Source organism: Desmodus rotundus, chromosome 6 (genome assembly GCF_022682495.2).
Source record: "Desmodus rotundus isolate HL8 chromosome 6, HLdesRot8A.1, whole genome shotgun sequence".
NCBI lineage: Eukaryota > Metazoa > Chordata > Mammalia > Chiroptera > Phyllostomidae > Desmodus > Desmodus rotundus.
The window spans coordinates 27090635-27111393 of NC_071392.1; the positions used below are offsets into that span (position 1 = coordinate 27090635).

The 20759-nt window shown below is 41.6% G+C and overlaps 1 protein-coding gene across 3 annotated transcripts; it reads left to right on the plus strand.

The window, feature by feature from the left end:
• Nucleotides 1–272: 272 nt before the first annotated feature.
• Nucleotides 273–19266, plus strand: ASNS (asparagine synthetase (glutamine-hydrolyzing)). 3 transcript variants are annotated; one of them, XM_053926933.1, is made up of 12 exons: nt 273–399; nt 3773–4044; nt 7413–7650; nt 11435–11620; nt 11875–11976; nt 12437–12564; nt 13685–13811; nt 14949–15055; nt 15538–15638; nt 16627–16708; nt 17348–17503; nt 18925–19266. In XM_053926933.1, exons 2-12 carry the CDS (start codon nt 3796–3798, stop codon nt 19132–19134), a joined length of 1686 nt encoding a protein of 561 aa, XP_053782908.1. In that variant the 5' UTR covers nt 273–399; nt 3773–3795; the 3' UTR covers nt 19135–19266. The 3 variants fall into 3 exon arrangements, with proteins under 3 accessions (XP_053782908.1, XP_045041225.2, XP_071077770.1); XM_045185290.2 differs by lacking the exon at nt 273–399 and adding an exon at nt 659–796; XM_071221669.1 differs by lacking the exon at nt 273–399 and adding an exon at nt 674–695.
• Nucleotides 19267–20759: the final 1493 nt, after the last annotated feature.

Here is a 20759-nt window from a genome sequence, read left to right on the forward strand (position 1 = left end):
GAGGATTTCCCTAAGAACCAAGTGTAGAAGACCCCCTAACTGTCAGAACAGCAGGCGGGGTAACCCTAGGAGTCAATAGGGACCCTGGCCTGACCTCTGAGGCTATTCTTCAGCAAGGGCACTGACACTTTAAGGAGCTGGAAACAGAGCGCTTCCTCCTAGCTGCCACGCCCACCCCTCCTCCGAGCTTGTCCAGCTCAGCCGCCAGGCCACGCCCACTCCCCAGCACGCGCTGGCGCTGGTTGGTCCTCGCAGGCCTGATGAAACTTTCCGCAGCATTACAGGAGCTAGGCGGCTATAAAGTGAGAGGAAGGCGGCTGCACCGCCCCATGCGCTTCCCGACCGCAGCCCTCTTCTCTGCTCCACCGCTAGTGGCTCACCTTCCTTGTTTGCGTTCAGGTAAAGCAGGCTCGAGCGCCCAGTGTGGCGCCCCTACCCGCATGCCTCTGGCTGCACTGCGTGGGAGTGAAGGATGCGCGGCAGCTTGGCCCCGCAGGTGGGAGGGCAGGCGAGGATACCGGATCCCTAGCTCTGGTGGATGCTGCAGCTCCTGCGGCTCCTGCTGGGTAAAGAGGGCGGAGCCGATTGTTGTGCACGAGGGAGCAAGCGCGAGAGGAAAGACGTGTGTCGTGGTCACCGGTGGGAGGCCCGCTGCTTCGGAGAGAAGGTGGAGATGGCGGCCTAAGTTGCCCCCTGTGATTTTTATTATTTTTTATTATATTGCATCGAAGCCTGTGGAAATTTTAGCAGTCCGGGGGCCTTCTGGTGCACTGGCCGGAGAGTGCACGTTGCCTGGGTGCGGTTGGGACCCCAGGTTGGGGGGACTTGATAGCGTCATCCTGGTCCAGGAGGGAAGGTCTTCGGAGTTGTAGGTCTGGGCCTCGGGGTCTGTACTTACCCACCCCCTCTTCCGGCTGCCCCCTTTTACCTAGCCACCTCCTTTCCCTGACTCAGGTGACTTGATGAGCAAACCTTGTCAGAAGAGAGCTGTTGAGGGTGACAGGCGGCGTGGAATAGAAAAAAACGGCAACAGAATTGGCATACCCATTTTCAGTGGATATATATTCAGTAGGACAGGCTTCAGATTAATGTTACTATTTTGAATAAAGGCCCAGTTTTCTTCTCCTCCCATGGCATTATTTCTTTACTGTGTGTTGCCCTGGGTGCTTGACAAATAATTTAAAACCGCTGAGAACTCTTTTTTTTTCATTGATTGATCGCATTGCTGAAAGATCGATTAAAAGCAATTAAATCTTGCAACTGACCAGGAGTTGGTTGCTGAGGCCTTAATGTAAAAATAAAGTGGTAAGAAGTTCAAGTAGTTGGTAATTAGAACAGATGGCACTGAAACAACACTACGCAAATTCCTCAGCGGCTATAATAGCCTCCTGTAACTCTAGTGAGAACTTGAAATGCTAGCTAGTCCCAGTTGAGATGTGTTTTAAGTGTAATATATACCGGATGTTGACAATTCAGTACAGAAAAGCAATGTAAAATGTCTCCCTTGAAAGTTGTTTATACTGATTACATGTTGGAATGATACTATTTTCAGTAAATTGTGTTAAATAAAATATATTTAAAATTAATTTCACCTTTTTTTAATGGAGCCACTAGTATATTTAAAATGACATATGTGGCTCACATTCATGTTGGGCAGCACTGCTCTAGAAGCTTATGAGGAAATACAGAAAATTACTGGGAACAAGGAATAGCAGTGGGAAAAAGCATTGCAATAGGACCTTGGCCCTCTAATAAGTCCGATTCCAATAGAAATAGGTGATGGGTTTTATTTGCTTTTTTCTGCTGGAGAATTAATCGTGCTTCACAAGTTTGTTACCTCCCTTTCCGCTCCAAGTTAGTGGTTATAGTATTCAGCTTAGCAGACTCAAAGGGATTCTCTAAGCAACAATGGGAGGACCTAGGTAAATGAATGATTCACTGATGACCTCATGTGCTTTTCAAAGCACTTTCCCAGTCCACTTTTTTAAAAATTTAAGTTTCAGTTGTAGAACATTGTAATTTGATATCTGTATAGACTGCAAAATGATCACCCCCCAAAAGTCTAGTTATTATCCATGGCCATACAATTGACCCTCTTCACGCCTTTTACCCACCTTCTAACCCCTTTCTTCTCTGTATCCACTAATCTGTTGTTCTCTGTATCTATGAGTTTGTTTTTGTTTTGTTTTTTTGATTCCACATATAAGTGAAATCATATAGTATTTATCTTCTAACTTCTTTCACTTAGTATTATACCATCATGGTCCATCCATGTTATTGTAAATGGCAAGCTTTCATTCTTTTTGATGGCTAAGTAGTATTCCATTGTATATAAGGTACAGAGTCAAAGGTTGATGACTTATCAATAGTAATCTCACATCTCAGTGAACTTTTCTACTAAATCTCAAAGTAAATATCTCATGATTGGCTATTTGGCCCAGTGTGTAGAAGGGACTGTATAAGACATGTGATACTTTTATTTTCAAGTTGCTAGAGTTAATACCATATTTCATTAATTTGGTTTAGTCTCATTAAAAGGCCAAACAAAGCTTTGGTTCACTTAGATATAAATGAAATGCCCTCAGAGGATTGCTCAAAATGATTGATTTAACCTGAATATGTATTTTTTATTTATGATCTTTGTTCCAAATTATCTAGTCATTTGTTGCAAGTTTGCATTTTTAAAAAACACCAAAATCATTTCCAAATTAATATGTTGGTAAAATAACTGTTTTGAGCTGGAAGCATGCAAATAAAACAGCCCTTTATTTCACAGCTGAAAATTTGAAATTGGGAAGCAATTAACATTTGTAGGAATTATTTATTTGCTTCTTGGCCCACAGGGATGAACCCAGCTGTTCTTCAGAGATGCTATCAATGTCCCTGTCTCCCCTACTCTTCTTACTTACTGACTAAGGCAGCAATTTGAGAATATTTTGTCCTTTAGGGTGTTTTGACAGTGAACATTTTATATCTCTGTTAACGTAATTTTTTTTATTATTGTTAAAAAAAGCCAGGATATCTGTATCAGATGATGCTTTCTTTTTCTCTCTATAATTTATTTTGTCACATTTGAATAAATCATTTAGAGGTTAGCTAGAGGTTGTAAAATGCTTATAAGAGCTGTATAGCTTAATATTATACTTTAGCAATATGTATCATTTTCCATTCTCCCTACCATATTCTGTGTGCAGTTACTACTATAGGTAAAGAGAGTACTTCTAATTGTCGAGGAGACTATAGTAATCTAGAGAGTCTTGTGGATTTTTGAGGGCCTTAGAGATTCTGGGCTGAAGGGAGTGGGGCAGGATCTGTGGGTAGACTGGAGCCAGCCTACATGAGCATCTGTATCTTGGGAGTGAACCTGGGATGTGGAACAGAATGTGGCCTGAACACCGCCAGCTCTAGCTGACCAAATCCTAAGGTGAGAGCGATGCAGGCTTTGGGTGCCAAGCTCCCATAGCTGGTTGGACATGACAGTCACCCATCTTTTCTGAACACTTGTAAGTAAATAAAATTATTCTCTGCCTCTGTGTGCCTGCCAACCTAATTAAAGATTGCTGTAGATAGGAAGTTTATATATACATATATTTTAAAATATATAATCTTTATTATATTTTTTCATTACCATTTAGTCCCCTCGTGCCCCATCCCCCCAAGATAGTTTATATTTTGATCTTTGAAGTAGTTTATGCAAGTTTTTGGAATCAAGCTTTAACACAAACTTGGATCAGATGCTGAGTATTTAACCGGTCTGCTTTTCCCTCTGCAGAGAGCCCGTAGCTCCGTTGCACCATGTGTGGCATCTGGGCCCTCTTTGGCAGTGATGACTGCCTCTCTGTTCAGTGTCTGAGTGCCATGAAGATTGCACACAGGGGTCCGGATGCATTTCGCTTTGAGAACGTCAATGGATATACCAACTGCTGCTTTGGATTTCACCGGTTGGCGGTGGTTGACCAGTTGTTTGGGATGCAACCAATTCGCGTGAAGAAATTTCCTTATCTGTGGCTGTGTTACAATGGAGAAATCTACAACCACCAGAAGGTGAACAAAATGCAACCAGAATATATGGTGATGTGGTTAATCCTCATGGCGTATTGGTTATAACCATTTTATACATTTTGTATAATGGTTTTTACTTTTCAAAGCATTCTCCATGTTTGTGATGTTATTTGCTCCAAGTATATAGATCGGAAACTGATGCACAATGAGGTGAGGTGACAGGGTCATGCACAGAAAAAGACAAAACGGGGATTACAGTTCAGTTTCCTTAACTCTTAGAATCTTTTTTTCCCTATTCTAAATTTAAATATTAATTAGTGCTAGGCTCTGCGTTAGGTGCTGGGGGTACAGTAATATATATGAGAGGTAGGTCAGCTCTGTAATGGAGTTGATTCTATTAGGATGCAGACAAAAAATCTTTGTGCGTATAACAAGCATTCTGAAAATGTGAACATGGAGCTGATGGATACAGAAGACCCAGGTTTAGGAAGGGTGATCAGAGAAGGCACTTGAGAAACTGACACTTGGACTGAGAACCAGTGGACAAGGATCAGCCAGCAAGGCTGGGAAGAGCATTTCATGTAGAGGGGATAGCCCATGTAGAAGCCCTGAGGCAGGAAGCAGCCCTGGGATAGTCCTAAGAAAACAAGGACTTGGAAAGGTAGGCAGGACCAGATCAAGCAGGATTTGGTGTAGTAAGGGAGTTGGAATACTGTTCTAAGAGTAGGGAGATTTGGGGATTTTAAGGCAGGGATAGAATTTAACAGTTTAGAGGTGATCTTATTTGTAGCTTTTCTACAATGCTGCCCTTAAGATATTTATTGTTACTGCATACTACCACTTCATCAGAGCCAAAGGACAGACACGTGGCCAGATGCAATGGAGCGCAAGAAGTGGGACTTCTGGCAGCATTAAAATGGGAAGATTCTTAATCTGGTGAAAGTTTACTCTTAGGATGAGAGTGGGTGAGGGGTGGAAATTCTGACCTGGAGAAGCTAAATTTGCTAAGAACCTTTCACTCTGGAATTATTTGCCTGCTGTTTCATGATAAATTTTTTAATCTAAAATTTGCAGGGGTTTTGTTTGTTTGTCAGCCTCATTTCCAACTTTTAATTTTGAAAAGTTCAGACTTACAAAAGGAACAGAACAGTGAAAATCTGTATTGAGTAATTAATGTTTTGCCATATTGGCTTTATCTCTCTGTCTCTCTGTATTTAAACATATACATATTTATTTTGGGTTGTATTTAGAGGGTATTACAGATATTAACTTCTAAATATATAAGCATGTATCTCTTAAGAATAAGGACATTTTTCAACCTAACACCAGTACTATTATTAAACCTAAGAAATCCACAATACCATCTAATATCTAGCTCATAATTCCCCAATTGCCCCAAGAATATGTTTATAGCTGTTTTTCTGTTTTGCTTTGTTTTGAGCCAGATTTCATTTATTGTTCATTCCTTTGGTTGTGATGCCTCTGGGTATTTTTTAAGCCTCCTTCATATGTGCCTATCATTCATGGGTAGGGTTTTATATATTCTCACCACCCTTTGGACATTTTTATCTCTAAACAGTAGCTTTTGCCATTGTTTGTTGTCTGCTTATAGGAACACTCTCAATTATAGGCTTCTCACTTGAAACGTTTTCATAGTTTTTCACCAAGTTACTTTTTTGTTAATAGTTACAAAAGTTAAATATTTTGAAAATATTTCTATTGTAAATTAGCCAAATACGTCTATTTTCAAAAACAGAGAGGTTCCATTGCCTCTCTCAGTCATCTGTGGTAATGCGGTTTGAACAGCTAGAAGTCTGTCGATAGAGCAGAATGGACATTTGAGGCCCTTATAAAGTATTCTGCAACATAAACTCCAAACCCCTCCTGTTTCTGATGAAAATAAAATTTGCTACTAAAATACAGCCTGAGGTATATTGGGAGTAGAGGGACAAGAAGTTAAGGCCAGAAGGAGTCTGAGTAAAGGCTGGGGCATAGAGGACGCCCTCTCCCTGCAGGGGGCAGCAGGGGCTTGCAGCCAAGTCCAACAGCAGTGTGATTTCTGGATGGTGGCAAGATATAGGGGCTTTTGTCTTGGGAGAGTGAGAAGTGGTACGTGTGAATCAGTGACTCATGAATTACCTGTGAAAGTTAGGTCCAAGAGTGGCGATGACATGGTGTTGGGCATGTGGAGAGGAAGAATGGGAACCTGTTGCTTGCTGAAATCATTGGGTGCTTTAGGGTCATTTGTCCTTCAGGTACTTGAGTCCAGAAAGGTCAGCCGAAGACCACTGCCAGACCCCACCTGCCAGTGACAGAGATCATCCCTGATAGTCTCTCGGATTAGGGAGAGGCAAGCAGGAGGTAGCTTAGTCGACCCTGGAGGCAGCCAGAGCCCATTTTTGGACAGTTCTGTGAGTTCATAGAGACAAAAGTCTCACAAATTTATAAAGCAAGCAAGACTGTGAAGCATGTTTTACAGGCCATACATAGGCAAACATGTGGACTTACCTTTTGAAATATAAAAACATGTTTTAAATGTTTAAATTTACCTAGAATTTCCACTTGATTTTATATGAACCCTTTTCGCTCCATTGTCAACCAGAAATCATGAGTTAAGTACAGAGAAAAAGAACTTGCCAAGGACTTTTCACCTTCACAGCTTGCTAGTGGTGGAGAGCCCCAGAGTATAGGGTGTAACTGAAACCTCCTACTCTGTACGCGATGATGGTGACGGCCTCTTTGCTCTTCCTTTGGGGCATGTGCACTAGTAAGCTCCACCGTCACTTTGTCCGTCAGGCAGAAGTAGCTGCAATCCCACTGTGGCGGTGGGAGGAGTGGACGTTGTTGTCCTCTCCTAGGGACCAGCAGCTTTGTTTTGGACCCTGTGTCTCTATTGTTGTGATGGAATCATTTATTTGTCAGGGAATAGTGACAAATGCTTTTGCTTTCTGTTTTCCTAGGTAGGTCTTTAAGGCTGAACTAGAAGAAACTCAGCCAGTACTATATTCCCAAACCAAAATCTCGTAGTAGCAGAAGATATATTTCTAGTGTCATGGCAATTGGACAACGTATTTGCTTAACCTACATCTAGATGTGTGTAAATACATTTGTATTACCTACACAGTATGTCTATAATATGCATTCCCACCCCTCCATGTATTACTGTTCTGGTACATTGTCTCTGCATTCTGCTTATCAATGCAACTAAAATTTTCACAGGTTTAGCTTTTATAAAGAATGTGTAGGATTGTGAGTTCAAACAAGTTATATTTTTTAATGCCATGATTCTTCTGAATCACTAACATGCATGAAATGATTAGTGAGCTCAGAAATATTGAAAGAACTTGGAAAAAATTATTAGTGAATGCACAAGGAATCTAACATTCTTGTTTTGCTATTGCTTCCTTAAGCTGCAACACCATTTTGAATTTGAATATCAGACCAAAGTGGATGGTGAGATAATCCTTCATCTTTATGCCAAAGGAGGAATTGAGCAAACAGTTTGCATGTTGGATGGGGTATTTGCGTTTATTTTACTGGATACGGCCAGTAAGAAAGTGTTCCTGGGCAGAGATACCTATGGAGTCAGACCTTTGTTTAAAGCTATGACAGAAGATGGATTTTTGGCTGTGTGTTCAGAAGCTAAAGGTAATGATAGAATTTTTCTATAGATTGTCATTATTATCCTGGATTTTGTGTCTTTTTCTAGGTCATATTTGCAGATCCCATAGGGAGCAACACAAAATTTTACTATTGACTAAGTCAGTCATGGATCCTCTGAGCTTTGTATTTTTTAAACCAAGGAGTTGGACTCTCTTTTTTAGTACCTAAATTCTGTAATCCTTGAAGTCTAAATCTGTATAGTAAAGTCATTTAATTTTTGTTGTGCTGATATGCGTTGCATCTACTTTGATCCCATGTGTATTGGCAAGTCTACTTACAGCATATTGTAACACTAGGGTCGGCCCTGCAATTATTGCACTATGGTACCAGGCCATGCTGCAGCAAATGTTTGTTTGGCATTTTGAAAACAGCTTTATTGATAATATAATTCACATAACATACAATTAACCCGCTTAAAGTATACAATTCAGTGGGTTTTAGTATATTCACAGATATATCTGCAACCAAAATTCCTGTCAATTTTAGAAATTTTTTATGAACTCAGAAAGAAACCTTGTACCCTTTAGCTATTACTCCCTGCCCTCTATATGCATCAGCCATTGAAACTCTGCGGATTTTCCTGCTCAGGACATTTCATGTGAATGGGAGCATGTCATATGTGGGCTTCTGTGACTGGTTTCTTCCGCTTGCATAATGTTTTCAAGATTTGTCTCTCGTAGCACGTGTAGGTACTTACTTTTTATTTTTTACTTTTTATGAGCAAAAGATATCGCATTACATGGATATACCACATTTGTTTGTATGTTTGTCAGTGGGTGGACATTGGTTGATTCTCCCTTTTGGCTGCTGTGAGTAATGCTCCTGTAAACATTTATGTAAAGGCTTTTGGGTGGATATGTGTTTTCGTTTCTCATGGGCGTACGCCTCGGGATGGACTTGGCGGGTCAAGCGGTAGCTCTGTGTTTAATTGTTTGAGGAACTGCCAGACTGTTTTCCAAAGCAGCTGCACCGTTTTATGTTTTCACCAGCAGTGTATGAGGATTTCAGTGTCTCCTCGTCCTCACAGACACTTTCTTTCTGATTTTTGGATTCTAGCCATTCTAATACCCATGAAGTACTCGTCCATGTGATCTTGAGTTGCTTTGCCCTGTTGGCGCTGATGTCAAGAATCTTGTTTACGTGCCATTGGTATTCGTCCTTGGAGAACAGTCTATTTAGTTCCTTTGTCCTTTTTTTCCTGCTGAGAGTCATTTAATTTTTAATGTTTTTAAAACTTAACAGACTATTTTTTAGAGCAGTTTGAGGTTTCAGAAAAATTGAACAGAAAGTACAGAGTTCCCATACAGGGTGGGGCAAAAGTAGGTTTACAATTATGAGTACACAAAACACAGAGTGTATTCTTGTGTATTATTTATTAGTCATTATTTGCCATATGAACGACTGTAAACCTACTTTTGCCCCCCTGTGTATTCCTTCCATTATGATCAGCAAGGTTGCAGAGCATATGGTCAACATGTAAAAATCACTTGTATTTGATACACTTGCAGTGAACACTATATACTTGTAATGAACAATCTAAAAATGAGATTACGAAAATAATTTTATGTATAGTAGCATCAGAAAGAATAAGACACTTAGTGTTAAATTTAACGAAAGAAATGTAAACCTTGTACTCTGAAAACTATAAAACACTGTGGAAATACATGAGAGATTTAAATAAGGAAAATCATGCCATGATCATGAATCAGAAACTCGACATTGTCGGGATGACCGTATTCCCGAAAGTGACCTTCACATTAATGTGATTCCTATCAGAATCCCAAGTGACTTCTTTGTCAAAACTGACAAACTGACTCTGAGGTCGATGTAGAGGTACAGGGACCCAGGAAAGCCGGGAGAGTCTCGGAAAAGAACAAAGCAGGAGGACTCAGTACTTCCTGATTTCAGGTCTTGCTGTAATACAAGGGTAAGCAGGACAGTATGGGCCCAACATAAGAATAGACATACAGACCAGTAGAATAGAAGTGAGAGTCCAGGAAGTGAATCCACACATCTGCAGTCAACTGGTTTTCAACAAGAGCAGCAGGACCATTGAACAGGGAGAGAATAATCTGTTCTACAGCTGGGACAGCTGGACACGCACATGCGAATGAGTGAAGTTGGACCTTTACCTCACACCGTACGCAAAAATTTAAATGGATCAGAGGTCCACATGTAAGAGCCCAAACTAGAAAATTCTTAGAAGAAAACAAAGAGGTAAATCTTTATGACATTGTATCTCACAAAGATCTCTTAGATGTAATACCAAAAACATAAGCAACAAAAGGAGAGATAAGTTGGACTTCATCAAAATTAAACACTTTTGTATGGAAAAAGAATACCATCCAGAAAATGAAAACACAACCCACAGAATGGAAGAAAATACTTGCAAATCATATTTAGCATATTTTGACAGTAAACTTGAGGAAGACGTTCATGTCTTTTATCTCTTACCTAGATCGCAGTAACCTTCTAAAATCTGGTCTCCCTGCCTGCCTCTTTTTCTTCATTGCTTAAGTCCTTTCTCACTTAGCTTCCAAATTTACTATTGGCCGAAACAAGGAAGCTGAGACCAATAAAAGGGTCCTTAGGACACCCGTCACAGTGTGGGTCCTAATAGATGTCTGAATTGGTCTGTTTTCAGGCATTTCAAATGGCACAGAACAAGTATATCTGTTAAGTACTATTGGGGAAGCCCAGTGAAGAGAACACAAGGGAAAAACAGACCTCCACTGTGTCTCCTGTGGGCCCCATTAACTCCATACAGAATTGTAGTCTTACCTTTGATGTACCCCTAGAAGTTTCTCGACTTATGTTTTACATCCTCCATAACACTGCCTTTCCCAGACAGGATGACCTCAGCCAGAGAACTGCAACAGTTTTCATTTCTCACTGCTTTTACAGTAACTTACCCAAAACTCACCTGGTCTTGGTACTACTCCCTGCTTAAAACCTTTGAACTGCCCTTCCTCCTCTGCCCGGGTTGTGTGGCTCTGTTAAGGTGTGCTAGCTGGTGGTGGCGTCTGCGTCTCATCTAGTCTTCAAATTGAGTGCCACACGTAGATTACTGGGTTAACGAACTCGAATTTTAAATCCTAATGAGTGTTGTGTATGGAGAGGCTGTTCCTGTTTACAGTCAAACACTGATTTTGTGTCTGAGATCATGGTGGCCTCAGGTTGGCTCCTCCCTGGGAGAACTTGCTGAAGGAAGTTGCTACACTGTGGGCACCATAACTAGCGAGGGGATAAATGCCTGGCTTCCCAATACCTGACTAAAGGACTTAATAATGGGTCATTTTCCTTGTTAAAGGACTGGGAACCATGGCGGTTTGCTTAAAATACTGTACTGATGACAAAGAAATGACTGCCAGAGATTACAAATTAACATTTCAGGTCCCGTCTCTTTGCTTAATAAATGCATCTCATTTTTCTTTTTTTCTTTGCTTGCTTTATTATAGAAAATAGAGTTTCTTGATCAGAAATTCTAGCTAGGCAGGAGAAACGGAACATTGGACATTTTCCTGTTGCGTTGAATCCCTACAAATCGGTGCAGTTTTGCCGTGCACCCCTGTGCCACTATTATCTCTCTAGTAACTAGATGGTAGGGTTTGAGTGATTAAATTTATTTTCCTATTTTTGCTTCTATAATGGACATGCATTTGTATTAGAAAGGGAAAATAAATAGGAATTTCAAGGATATTAACTAAGTATGAAAGTTCCTGTGAAGGGTTGCCCTAATTTGAATAAATGTATCTTTTTGAATTTGCAGGTCTTGTTAACTTGAAGCACTCCACGGCTCCTTTTTTAAAAGTGGAGCCATTTCTCCCAGGACACTACGAAGTATTGGATTTAAAGCCAAACGGCAAGGTCGCATCCGTGGAAATGGTTAAATACCATCACTGCAGGGATGAGCCTCTGCACGCCCTCCACGACAGTGTGGAGAAACTGTTCCCAGGTAGGAAAGCGAGTGCCTGCCCAGCCACGCCCCACCTCTCTCTCCCAAAGGAAAACTGCACTCTTGCATCACTGGACTGACATAGGTGGAAGATCTGCTTCCTGTTTCATTTGGAGGTGGCATATTGGGATCTGGCAGACCCCGCTGTTGAGCAAATACCATCGTGGTAGATGTCGATGATTGTTGCCTCGTTTCAATGAATGACTTAGCCCGAGCTTTTCCAGAGCCGTTTACCTTACTTTATGTGTTAACAGGTTTTGAGATAGAAACCGTGAAGAGCAACCTCCGGATACTTTTTAACAATGCCATTAAGAAACGTTTGATGACAGACCGGAGGATTGGCTGTCTTTTGTCAGGTGAGGACTGTTAATATTTAACCTAATCAAATTAACCTAGTTATATTTCGTGTGTATTTGTTTAAGTTCAATGACTTGTAGCCATCCCTGAAGTGTTATCTATAAAATACTTACTTTATGAATTAATCTTTTCTGCATGATAGGAAGAAGTTTTTGATAAGCTGGCATTTAATATTTATGGTAGTTCAACAACTTAAAGTTACACTATGATTACATTGTTGTTATGAGTGAGTAAACATTCTTTAGAGTTGTATGTAGTGATTTTTAACCAATTCTAATACTGATGCCATTATCACAGGTTATGTGTTAGATTTTTCTCTTATTGAAGTTGTTTTTTAGTTTAGAAAACTTGGGGATTTTAAATGATAAAACTCCAATCTTGGTACTTAGTAAGAATATTAGCCATCTGCCCCAACCTACGCAAGGCACGTGACCAGCGCACTTGCTGTCTCGCTCATAGGGGGCTTGGATTCCAGTCTGGTTGCTGCCACCCTGGCAAAGCAGCTGAAAGAGGCTCAAGTCCAGTACCCTTTCCAGACGTTTGCGATCGGCATGGAAGACAGTCCTGATTTAGTAGCTGCCAGAAAGGTGAGACTCTGACTGCCTGCTGTTAGAATGAAGATACGTCAATAAATGCTGATTCTGTACGTCCACTGCTGCATTGACTCCAGTAATTGCTTTAAGTTAAGCATATTAAAATGCAGTGCAACGAAATGCCCGTTTAACGTTAGCCATGTTGTACACCGTATTCTGGGTACTTTCATCTACCATCCATGCAATTCTCACAAAAACCCTAGGATAATGATTCTCCTCTTGAAAGTGAGGGCCTGGTACAGTGGTTAGGACGGCAGGCGTTGGAGCCTGGCTGCTGGTCTCACATCCTAGCTCCTCCATGCAGTTCCTCACTTACGCGACGGGAGTAATAATGTCTACTACAGGCTAGTTTTGAGGTGTAAAATTATATAATTCATACACAGTGCATAGGATAGAGCCTAGTATGTAGTAAGTACTTGGTGAATGTTAGCTGTTGTTGTTATTTAGGTTTTTTGGTTTTTTTTTTTTTTTTTTAATAAACCAGTATGTTAAGAACTATGGGTACAGGGGACCTGGTACACATTCAGTATGTGGGAGACCTCATTCCTACTCTGGAAAAAGTTACATAGAATGATTGAAAAAGAGCTAGAGAGCAGTCCCAAAGCAAGTTGATTAATGCTGGAAGAATCTAAAATGGCCAAAGAAGATAGGATAAGGGGAGGGGCCGTTTCACTGAGGCATAACATCCTGGGTATAAAGTCAGGCATTGCAGGAAGGCTGAAAGGTGGCCAGTGTTAGAGCAGGATCATGCTGGGCCGGAGAGAGATGAGGTGTGGGGTAGGTGAAATAGGTGTGTGTTTGGGGGGGTGCTCATTGGAAGCCCCCTGACTGTTAGGTTGAAGTCTTGGAGTGGCAGAGGCTGGTGGGAGACCTGCCTCTTGGTGGTTGAGTGAAGGGGAGGGAACAGGTGGGGACAAGAGAACCTGACTGGGTGGGGCTGCCGAGTGGTGGCCTGGAGAACCCTTCTCTGCACTGTGGTGGCTTACACAACGACTTCACCTTGTTTTGCCTTATTTCCCGCTGTTTTTAGTTCATAATGCACTGTGGACGGCTGTCAGGTTTCACTTTCAAGGGCAGTTCTGTTCTTTAAATAACAAGCTATTTCTTTAATCAGGTGGCGAATCACATTGGGAGTGAACACCATGAAGTCCTCTTTAACTCTGAGGAGGGTATTCAGGCCCTGGACGAAGTCATATTCTCCTTGGAAACTTACGACATTACGACAGTTCGTGCTTCAGTGGGTGAGGTATTTTATGCTCTCAAAAAGACTTTTAATTCTGAAAAAGTATAAAGTTTGAAAACTATTATTTCAAGCAACAGTTTAAAAACAACCCTCAAGAATACACACGAATAACATTCCCATGTCATCAGTTGTCTGAGACAAGACCATTTAAGAATTCCTCAAATCTGTTGGAGTGAGAAGAACAGTAAATACATAAACTTCCACATTTATAGTATCACTATTTCTATTTCTCCAAAGAGTAGATACATATTTGCTGCAATCTCCTCCCTCAGTTTCTCTGTGTAAAGTTTCTTAAGCTGTACAGAGAGATAGGCTTGTGTTACAACTAATCTTCTGTAAGGAATACTCACTTTGGATGCGTCTCGGTAAAGATTGCATCATACAGCTTACCAGCCAGTAACAATTACTGCCCAGCAAGCAGTACTAGTTCTACCCTGGGGACACCTACCGAGATCAGAAGTCCACTTCAGATCAGCCTGGTCCAGTGTTGTCCCGCCTCTGATATGCTACCGGCTTCGATATGCTTCTCTTTAAAGGGACTCAGAGTCTGATAGGGCGGTCTTACCCACAAGGGAGCAGAAATACATGAACAGATATTAATATTTCATTGGGAGTGAGCAATTAGGGAAAGTATCTAAAAAGTCTCCCTAGGGAGGTAATAGTGAAAATGGTTAAGAAAAATACTGGGTTACAGGGATGTGGGACAGGAACCAATGGGCATCTTTTAATAACTTATATAGTGCCCTTAACTATATGTTAATTTGGTGGATGGGTAGTATTAGAACAAAATTAAAACTAAACTACCAAAACCTCAACTCTTATGTTTTTATATACTTCATTTAAAAGACATGCTTTTGCAATGAAGTAGCCCAAAACCAGTCCACAGTTTTATATATAGGTTTTAAATTTTAATGCTTTTAGACCAAGAATGTCCACCTTAAAATTTTGTGAAACTGAACAAGGATGCAAATGTCTAAAAAAAATTTGTACCTTTCATGTTAGTATCTCTATACAGAAATAATAAGAGTCTAATCCAAGAGCAGAGCTTGCGGTTGTTTCCAAAAGCAAAATAAATGACACTTTTGGTGAAGAGTTACGTTGACATTAACAATCACTTCTGTTTCTCTTTTTTAAGGTATGTACTTAATTTCCAAGTACATTCGGAAGAACACAGATAGCGTGGTGATTTTCTCTGGAGAAGGTTCCGATGAACTTACGCAGGGTTACATATATTTCCACAAGGTGAGCCTTTGGCAATGGCAGGATACTGGTGTTAAATTAAGAAAAGTGTGAATTACTTGACTATTTTCCATCATCTCTCTTTTCAGTATAGCAGTAACACTTTTGAGTAGCTTGTGAGGTGTATGAGGAAATCTAATGGTGTCTGCTTTGTGTTTCTTTTGGGTAAAAAGAAGCCTTAATCGTGTCAGATAGTCTCTATTCTTTGAAACTAGTCAGCACGAGAATCATGTTTCTTACATTTCTGAACCCCTGTGATGTTACGGCCAGTGCACGGTGTGCCCATGCTATTTGCTCTTTGCTGGGAGGGGAAATCTGCTTTATACAGCCTTGTCTCCCTTTCCTAAACTGCTCAGCTCTTCGTCTTACCTGTCCTTAGAGTTGGAGTGTGTGTAATAGTAGGAAATAAAAACTTTTATTTGCCCGAAGCAAATCTGTCTGTGTGTGTATATTTTCTAACTTTCGGCTCTTTGTTTGTAAAATAGGCTCCCTCCCCTGAAGAAGCCGAGGAGGAGAGTGAGAGGCTCCTGAAGGAACTCTATTTGTTTGATGTTCTCCGTGCAGATCGAACTACCGCTGCCCATGGGTAACTCAGGACAAGGAAACTTGGCTCTTAGTCCTGCAGGAATTAGGCTAAATTCAGAGTTGTGGGAATGGGGAGAGGACTTTTACAGGTCGTTCTAGATGGAGTTTCTCTCTTCAAAGTATAGCGCATTCTGCTCGTACCTGAACAACCGGGAGGGGAGGCAGTTGTAGCTCTTCTTACGTCTTTAAGGGCAAGGAAGATTGTACACATCCTTGAAACGAGTGCTGAGCGTCTGCCATGCCTGTTTGATGCTCTGGTGACCTTGCATGGGGATGGGGCAAGGAAGATGCAAGAGGCTTGATTAGATCATAAACCTGTAATCTAATCAAGGTTTCTTTAGTATCATTTCTGGTTGGTTCAGGTGCTTACATTTTAGCTGGACCTGTTGGAGAATTGAAGAGTCTCGCTGTACATGATGAATAACCAACATTTAATGTTTTTGTTGCTTCTACCAATCACACTTAGATTAAAGAATAATAACGTATGGGGTTGGGAATGAACTGAATCTGTGGTTACGATCCTATGCGTCCTAGTGAGAGTCACCAGGATTCGGGAAGCAGATGATGTGGCCTTTGAGGAAATACTGTGGACACTGGTTTATACTGAGTCTTGTATGTAACTTATTAATCAGTTGGGTAAAAATTCTTTGAGTCAGAAAGGTCAAGGCCAAGGACATTCTTAATGATCAGGTCACTCAGGATTCTTTTACTGCTTTTTGAGATAGATATTTACTTGTCCTCAGAAGGGAAAGTAAAAGTAGTTATCCTCATGAGGTTTGTTTCACTCCCCAGGTGGGGTAAGACGTATATGGAATGAAGGTTTTTGTGTTCGTGCATTCTTATAGGGCAGTCAGGAGGATTGTAAAAATGACAATGTAATCTTGACATGACTTAGAGGCAGGTTGAACTGCTAGGAAACTAAACCAGAATCTAAACTGACAGGCACTAAATACTCATTTTCATTTAGTTTTCTCCTCTTCCCCTTTAAGCCTTGAATTGAGAGTCCCATTCCTGGATCATCGATTTTGTTCCTATTACCTGTCTCTACCAGCAGATATGAGAATTCCCAAGGTAAGTGAATCAATTGAGGATATTGGGTTGGCCAAAAAGTTCACTTGTTTTTTTCCATAAGATGGCTCTAGTAGAGTTTAGTTGTCTTTAACTTCATTCAAAAAATTTTTGTTAGATTGCATTGTGACAGCTGTCAGCGTGCATTAAAAAAAAAACTTATCAAAATTGGTGAATTTTTGTGTAGCCATTTTAATATTGAAGATGCAAGAAGATATGAAACATTTTCACATATTATGCTTTATTATTTCAAGAAGGGTAAAAATGCAACTGAAATACAAAAAAAGATTAGTGCAGTGTATAGAGAAGGTGCTGTGGTTGATTGAACATGTCAAAAGTGGTTTGCGAAGTTTCATGCTGGAGATTTCTCTCTGGACTATGCTCCACAGTCAGGCAGACCAGTTGAAGTTGATAGTAATAAAATCGAGACATTAATTGAGAACAGTCAACGTACTACCATGTGGGAGATGGCCGACATACTCAAAATATCCAAATCAATCAAGTTACTGGTGAAAATGAAAAGTGTATCTTTTATTTTATGGAAAAAACTAAATGGACTTATTGGCCAACCCAGTAAAAACTGTCCATTGGTATTGGTTCTGTTTGGAGCTTTTACTGGTATTCCTTTTGTTTCCATGTCAGAACGGGGTAGAAAAACATCTGCTGAGAGAGACATTTGAGGACTCCAACTTGATCCCTAAGGAGATTCTCTGGCGACCGAAAGAAGCCTTCAGTGACGGCATAACCTCAGTGAAGAATTCCTGGTTTAGGATTTTACAGGACTATATCGAACATCAGGTATGATGTTTTTAGAAATACTTTCTGTACTAGGACAGTTTGGATGCCAAGTTTATTTTGTATTTAGTTTAAGTGTTTTGTGTCTGTAGGAGAGATTGCCTCTTTTATAAGAATTAAGTAGCATGCAGGATTATAAAATAGCATCTCGTGTTAAAAGAGAGACAGAAGACAGTTACCCAATCAACACTGACCTTCATTTAACAGACTTTTGGGCACCAGCTGGGTGCCAGACATTATCAGGCATAAGTGAATAAAACACTCAGAGCCACCACAGATTAGAAATATGCACCTGAATGTTTTTTAAAAGTTTCACAGCTATGCATTTTATGGTATTTCACATTTTCTAAGTGATGGGTGAATCAGAGGGTGTCGGGCACTATTTACAGTCAAGCCTTTTCTTAATGTTTTTTTTTTCTTTTGGTTTTAAGATTTTATTTATTTATTTTTAAATTTTTTATTGTTATTCAATTACAGTTGTATGCCTTTTCTCCCCATCCCTCCACCCCACCCCAGCTGAACCCCCCTCCTTCCCCCAACTCCACCCTCCCCCTTGATTTTGTCCATGTGTCCTTTATAGTAGTTCCTATAATCCCCTCTCCTCACTGTCCCCTCCCCACTCCCCCCTGACTATTGTTAGATTATTCTTAACTTCAATGTCTCTGGTTATATTTTGTTTGCTTTTTTCTTCTGTTGATTATGTTCCAGTTAAAGGTGAGATCATACGGTATTTGTCCCTCACCGTCTGGCTTATTTCACTTAGCTTAATACTCTCCAGTTCCATCCATGCTGTTGCAAAGGGTATGAGCTCCTTCTTTCTCTCTGCTGCGTAGAATTCCATTGTGTAAATGTACCATAGTTTTTGGATCCACTCATTTGCTGATGGGCATTTAGGTTGCTTCCAGTACTTGGCTATTGTAAATTGTGCTGCTATGAACAGGGGGGTGCATAGGTTCTTTTGGATTGGTGTTTCAGGGGTCTTAGGGTACAATCCCAGCAGCAGAATTGCTGGGTCAAAGGGCAGTTCCATTTTTAGTTTTCTGAGGAAATTCCATACTGTTTTCCACAGTGGCCTCACCAGTCTGCATTCCCAGCAACAGTGTACTAGGGTTCCCTTTTCTCTGCATCCTCTCCGACATTTGTTTGTGGATTTGTTTATGTTGGCCACTGGTGTGAGATGGTACCTCACTGTGGTTTTAATTTGCATCTTTCTGATGGCTAGTGATGCTGAGCATCTTTTCATATGTCTCTGGGCCCTCTGTATGTCTTCCTCGGAGAAGTATCTGTTCAAGTCCTTTGCCCATTTTTTAATTGGGTTGTTTGTCTTCCTGGAGTGCTGCTTTTGGTTTTATAAGCTAGATTAAATACAGGGATTTCCATGCTGTTGGAAAAAACATGTCGCTTTTATGCTCTTCTTCTCACAGGTTGATGATGCAATGATGGCAGCTGCAGCCCAGAACTTTCCCTTCAACACCCCTAAGACTAAAGAAGGCTATTACTACCGGCAAATCTTTGAACGCCACTACCCGGGCCGGGCTGACTGGCTGACCCACTACTGGATGCCCAGGTGGATTAATGCCAACGACCCTTCCGCACGCACTCTGACCCATTACAAGTCAGCCGCCAAAGCTTAGGCGTGTTCTGAGCTAGAGTGAAAGTAAATGTTTCTTCTCGTTGTGAAGGGCAGAGGACTTTGGGGCTAGAAGGGTGGCAAAGAGCAGCCTCCACCCAAGGGGTGAAAAAAAATAAAAGTCTTCAATTTAAAACATTGCTGTAGTTATTTATATGCACACTGTGCTTTCATTACAGGTGACTGGAAACTGAGCAGCTTTTGCTGTGTGGCAGTGAGGTAGAGAGTGGGCCAGGAGTGGGGACAGCCTGACGTTTGCTGTGAGGTCTCACAAGCACTCTCCTGGCAGGGCTGCTTTGTCTCTCGGCCACGTGGCCTCCTTCCAGCCCCTTCCTCGTCAGAGTGTGGTCTCCGACTCCCCTCTCAGTTCCTTCTGCGTTCCTGACAACTGGCCGGGCAGACTCTGCACAAGTTAGTCCTTTGCAAGAGCTCATGGCAGCTGTGTTTTGTGAGACAGTAATCCGGATGTTAGGTTATTGTTGAACCAGTGTGGCGTGTTTTGTGGAACCGTTAATGGTGAATGAATGGCACCCCGTGTTAGAGCTCGGTCCTTAAGTTTGACTAAGAAAGAATTCAGAGGCAAGACCCAAATACCAGCGGAAGTTTATTTAGAAAGCCACAGAGGTAGAAGAAGTGAGCCAGCTGGGCTGGTGTGCTCAGGAAACAAGCTGCAGAGGCAAACGCAGGGCCCTTGGAGCCGAGAGGAAAGACAGCAAAGGTGAGTGCCTTGATGGAAGAAAGGGGGAGAGGCAGGGGCAGCACACGCTCTGACCGGGCCCTTTGTCTTATGAGGTTTTACCTGTTTCCCAAAGGCCGGATTTGTAGGGGAGGTCTCCGGGGAGGATCTCAATAGAACATTCCATTTTCCAGGTTGTGTCGTGGTCTCCACTGATTGGTTGGCACCAGGGCAGGGGGTCATTAGTCATCGCAGCTGGTTCTGGTGCCAGCCATGGTGTCACCCCGCCTGGCCTTACTGATTTTCTGGGCCTGGAGCTGAAACATGACTGAGGCCTTGCCGTTACCTCTAGTTTGACCAAAACTCTGTCTCTGATCAGTAGACCAAGGCTTTGTTCCTAAGATTATGTGACGTGGGTCAGAACCTCCCTGCCTTGAGGACTTAATGCTTAAGGGAATGCAAGGACTTGTATGGGAGTCATCTGAGGCTTTTCTCTGGCCCCCTAGTTTCCCCTCTAAGGGGGTCTGTTGCATGACGAGTGATGTGGCTAAGGAGAAGGCAGAGGAGGGTCTGACCTGCATGGAAGGGTCACCCTGGGGGCGGGGTCCCACCGTACAGGACTTGTCCTCCCAGTTCTGTGCATTGCTGGGTACTGGGGCATTGCACCCTGGTATCCTTCCTACCTGGTTTATGGTTCCTCCTCTGCTCATCTCTGTGTAACCGCCTGCCATATCAGAATTATTATTCTTGGTCGAAGGTCAGCAAACTTTTTCTGTGAAGGACCAGAGAGTAAATCTTTTAGGCTTTGCAGCGCTCTGTTGGAACTAACTACCACTAGTGCAAAAGTGTCCATAGACAATGTGCCAACAAATGGGCAGGGGCGTGCTCAGTTAAAGCTTTGTAAAAGCGGTGGTGGGCTGGGTGGACATATTCCGGGAGCCACAGTTCTGGAG